This window comes from Ambystoma mexicanum, chromosome 10 (genome assembly GCF_040938575.1).
Source record: "Ambystoma mexicanum isolate Mex_15411 chromosome 10, UKY_AmexF1_1, whole genome shotgun sequence".
NCBI lineage: Eukaryota > Metazoa > Chordata > Amphibia > Caudata > Ambystomatidae > Ambystoma > Ambystoma mexicanum.
Window position 1 is genome coordinate 1,091,103,234 of NC_090932.1, and position 3,560 is coordinate 1,091,106,793.

The window sequence follows — 3,560 nt, forward strand, 5'->3', positions numbered from 1 at the left end:
CTGTGATAAGGAAGAAGAAGGACGACGAGAAACATGCCGGGACCGGTTCCAGCCTCCTCCTGCACCACAACCGCTGAGAATGAGTCAGTTATAAAACTATAAGTTTAAGAAAAACGCATGGTAAAACAAATTGTATGCTGACACTAACGATAATAATGTGCTTTATGAGCGTGGTAGCACCAATATCGACAGCCCTAATGTTATGGTGGGTAGAAACAATACACCCATTAAAAATGTTTTTACCAATAATTAATATATCCACTACTGAAAGCCCGGTTGAGGTGATCACTTATACCCTACCCCCAATGGAAGAAAAACAGAGGGAAGGTTTTGGAAATAACACCTTACTTCTGATAATGAACATGACACTTGCAATCCTAAAGAAAACAAATTGTTGGGTATGAGCCCATTTACCACAGCATGCCGGCGGAAAAGGAATAGGGTGGTATGTGCAGCCATTACCATTAAGTTCTGCATGTAGTGCATCTTTAGGTGCAATGTTCTATGGGAAGTGGAATAAGAGTAATACGGGTCAATTAGACAGAACCAACATGAATGAGTTTGAGGAGATAATAATGAAGCCTGTGGGTTGTTCCATTTTCCATAAAGCACAAGTAATAGCCCCAGATCCCACGAGGAAAAGTACACGGAAGATAACACGACAAAAATAGACGAGATAGATTGTCCCCGCCAGAAAAAACATCTGTAATGACGTTTCGTGTAAGAACAGAAGGGAACAAAGATGCAATTCCCCCACACACAGTGAATTATAGCCCAAGATCAGTCCCTTTTTATCTAAAAAAGAAAGGTTCTTTTTCAGTCGGAACATATACTGGTTGTATGAATACAGTGGTACTAAAATGGGAAATAGAACCAGTATACGTAGGTGATCCAGTTTATTTTATATGTGTAGAGAAAGTATACCCTTGGTTGCCCAGAAACTGGGGAGGTACATGTTACCTAGGGCTACTGTTCCCAGGAGTATTCCTCTTAGAAACAGCAGCCATGGCCAGATTATCCAGAACTAGAGTCAAGAGGACTGACGAAGGTGTTTTAATAGCAACTGATGTAGCAAAATCATTCATTCCATTCTTAGGACAGATAGTGAACTCCTATAATATAAGGCAACTGTCCAGAATCCTACAGAATACAATAAACACAACAGATATATTATTTAACATGACGTTGGAAGAAAGAGGAATAAGGTTAATGACGCTGCAAAATAGAATGGCTCTCGATGTAATCCTGGTTGATCGTGGGGGAATTTGCAAAATAGTGGGATCCGAATGTTGCGTTTATGTCGATGACTATTCCCCCATGATCTTTGAAGCAATAAAGAAAATGCACATTCTAAGCTCTGAACTCCCCATGGGAGAAGGGAGCTGGGGAATAGGATCTTGGTTTTGGGGAATACTACGATCTTGGGGATGGAAGTTGATCTCAATATTAGTAGTGGTGTTCGGAATATTCCTAACGTGCTGTTGTTGTATACATTGTTTACCCATAGTTTGCGCAGAGGTAACCGAGGGATGTACGGAATGATGCATGCATATGATAACAAAGAAAAAACAACCTCATGATCGAACTAGCCCAGACCCAAATGAGATGAGAGCAGTGAAAGAGTTGATGGCAATAGATATTGATGAAGACAATGATGTCCACGATAGCAAGCAAGACTCAGATATAAGTACTTCAAATTCATCATCACTAGAGGAGGTTTCAATAAATAGATGAGACGTTTGGCATACGTCCAAAGGAGGGTTTGTCAGTCTAGAAATATGGATACCTCTACTTTGAGACTGCAAACGCATTTTGGTGGCCGTGGATCAACCGTCTCATGCACGATATGACAGAATATAGGTTTTCGAGTTTGCCAATGAACGGCCATTTTGATGTAACAAGAATCGCCATTTTGTTTTCTAACCATTGCTCATTGCTTTCTGTTCCTATTGCTTCGCAGTATATTTTCCGCTTACACTGCTCGACTGTGGAACATTGTTGTCTGTATGTGAAAAGGACAAGGCCCCAGGGCCGTGAGGATAACAAGAGTTCGCTGAAACACAAACGTAGGCAGCGCCAGGAAGAATGCCCGGCTCCCTACCGAATGTAGCCTTGAAGAAGAGCTGCAGGGCATTTAATCATTTCACAGCTGCCAGCCAGTCTCGTTACATGGTAGAATATGTTAGAATAATACTGCTAAAGGCTTGAATTATGCTTTTCTAACGGCCCCCCTTTGCTGAGCCCGCTAGAGCATGTCGGCTCCCAGGACGCGAATAGCACCTCATAGATAGCAAGGTCCGGAATGCAACTCCCCCTGTATGTAGTTCGCTTCCAAGAACAGAAGCGCCGTGTTCTATTCAATAACCGAAAGATGCCTTCGCACTCACAAATTGCAAATTGTTACTAGAATAGATGTTTGAAGGTGTCATAGGGGTCGGAGATGGCCATCATCACACCAAGTTCAAAGAAACCCAATAAAGGGGGGTTGTTAAACATGTCATAGCTGATTGTTTGATATGCATTTTGTATATATGTAACTGTTGTACGTAATTCACTCTCTTGCATCCCTCGAGGTCTAGAGATACACGTCGCGAGGCGTGAGACCAAGTTGGCCAACTGAGACTTTTGCTTTGCAATAAAACCCTAGCTTTGGGAATACAACCTCGTGTCTGGCGTCTCTATCGTGTGTGGTGACCCGCCTTGTTTCCATAGACGTCAGGGTGTCACACCCCCGCCGACCCGCAAGCGCGATTGGCGGCTTTGGAAGGGCTGGCGCTGGCACCGCCATTAGAATGTTCCATTCAAGCTTTTGCTTCCTGGTTATCGCTCTAGTCTTTTGTCCTGTCTCCTTCTCTATTTAGTCCCGCCCCTGTTTCCGGTTCGGAACGTTGCAACTTTGCTACCTGTTGTTGCCGTGCTCCTCTTAGTTTCCTGCTTCCTGGTTCCCCGCTCTCTGCTTTTTGGAGCTAAGCTTTTCTCACTACGTTCCGCTTCCAGTGATCTCTTTAGGCGGCTTTCTTTCCGCCTGTTTTCCTTATTTCCTTTTTCTCCTTTTCTGTTTCTCCCTCTCTCTCTTTCCCGTTCTCTTCCTGCTGGCTTCCCCGTTTTCCCTCCTAGGATATTTTCCCTCTCCTCTCTGTGTTTTTCCTGCCCTTTTTGTTTTTTCTCTGGTAGCGGCTCTGCTCCTCGGATCGCTACCGGCTTCCTCCAGGTGCTTTCCTTTTCCTCTTGAGTTTCCTCCGCTGCAGCTAGCGTCTCCGCTCCTCGGATCGCTACCGACATCTTCCAGGTGCTTACCTTTTCCTCTGGAGTTTCTTCCGCTGCTGTTAGCGTTTCCGCTTCTCGGATCGCTACCGACATCTTCCTGGTGCTTACCTTCTTCACTGGAGTTTCCTCCGCTGCAGTTCTGGTTCCGTTTGTCAGCTGCTCTCTTCAGACTTTTAATCTGAGGCTTGATCCAACCAATTCCACGCCTCTGATCTTCTCGGTCCTGGAACATCTTACCTCACCACACATCGGTGCTACATACCGCCAGAAGAGTTTTTTTTTTAAGCTTTGGC

The 3,560-nt window shown here is 44.5% G+C and overlaps 1 protein-coding gene across 1 annotated transcript; it reads right to left on the reverse strand.

Annotated features, from left to right (window-relative positions):
• Window positions 1–2,853: 2,853 nt before the first annotated feature.
• LOC138492980 (octapeptide-repeat protein T2-like) lies at window positions 2,854–3,360 on the reverse strand. Its single transcript, XM_069620251.1, has one exon. It carries the CDS (start codon window positions 3,358–3,360, stop codon window positions 2,854–2,856), a length of 507 nt encoding a protein of 168 aa, XP_069476352.1.
• Between the last annotated feature and the right edge of the window lie 200 nt (window positions 3,361–3,560).

What these genes read in the sequence shown, in the direction of transcription:
- LOC138492980 (XM_069620251.1), bottom strand. Translation starts at nt 3,360, where the DNA reads ATGTCGGTAGCGATCCGAGAAGCGGAAACGCTAACAGCAGCGGAAGAA.